The 968-nt window shown below is 36.1% G+C and overlaps 1 protein-coding gene across 1 annotated transcript; it reads right to left on the bottom strand.

Annotated features, from left to right (window-relative positions):
* Positions 1-351: 351 nt before the first annotated feature.
* LOC105109668 (pentatricopeptide repeat-containing protein At3g22470, mitochondrial-like) lies at positions 352-738 on the bottom strand. Its single transcript, XM_011004446.1, has one exon. It carries the CDS (start codon positions 736-738, stop codon positions 352-354), a length of 387 nt encoding a protein of 128 aa, XP_011002748.1.
* Between the last annotated feature and the right edge of the window lie 230 nt (positions 739-968).

Here is a 968-nt window from a genome sequence, read left to right as displayed (position 1 = left end):
GAGAGAGAGAGGGAGAGACCCTCTATTTATAGAGGTTTATAGAGGCTCCCAGATCCTTTTCAATGTCATATGATAGGATTTTACTAGTTAATCTTTATTAACGAGATCTTGCGTTTATGACAAGACAACTTGAATATTTCATCTCAAGTGTTAATCATTTATTGACCAAGAAATATGTGAAGGTTGATTTATGTTTCATATTATTTATTTTAATTTTATTTTATCCTTTTATATAAAAAAATAAAATAAAAATAACACATGGTAAAATTCAATTGGTAGAAAAATTTTGTTTCTCCACAAATATTCAAAGCTTTTTCAGATTTACACCTCAGTAATCTTCGCAAATCCCCATCAAACTTTTAGAGCAGGAATCTCATTGTTAATGGACACATCAATCAATAAGGCTATAGTGGCAGCATCTGCAGAACATTCCCGATTGACCATTTCAACAAGTTGCATTGCCATTGATGGATACTTGTGTTGGAGAAATCCTTGGATAATGACATTGTAGGTGAGATGCGTAGCTGGCATTTGTCTAAAAATCTTGTGTGCTTCAATCATTAGTCCTTTGCAAAGTGCAGCAATCAATCCGGCGTATGTATAAACATTAGGCAGAAACCCTTCGTCACTGTGTCCATAAAACAGCTCCTTCCCATCTTTAAGCTTCCCACAATTGCACAAACTATCATCAAGGATGGTATAGATTACCAAGTTAGGCTTCACAGTGCTCCTTTTCATTCCTTGAAATAGAGTCAACGCCTCTTCAAGACTCTCATGTTTGCGCGAGTCATCAAACAACACTATTTTTAGGCTTTTTGAAGCACAGAGGCACCTGAAAAATCATTGTGCAGCCGGTGGTCTCCTTGTTAGGACATTCAAGCATTCAAACACACATAAATTTACGTGGTTCGGCAACTTACCTACTCCACGAAGCTACTGGTTTGTATTAATCAAGCTTAGAAACAATA

The sequence above is a fragment of the Populus euphratica genome, unplaced genomic scaffold, assembly GCF_000495115.2.
Source record: "Populus euphratica unplaced genomic scaffold, PopEup_1.0 scaffold225.1, whole genome shotgun sequence".
Taxonomy (NCBI): Eukaryota; Viridiplantae; Streptophyta; class Magnoliopsida; order Malpighiales; family Salicaceae; genus Populus; species Populus euphratica.
This window is presented reverse-complemented; position numbering and strand designations above follow the sequence as displayed.

Excerpts from the sequence above, each read along its gene's own strand:
- LOC105109668 (XM_011004446.1), bottom strand. The coding sequence starts at position 738 with ATGAAAAGGAGCACTGTGAAGCCTAACTTGGTAATCTATACCATCCTT.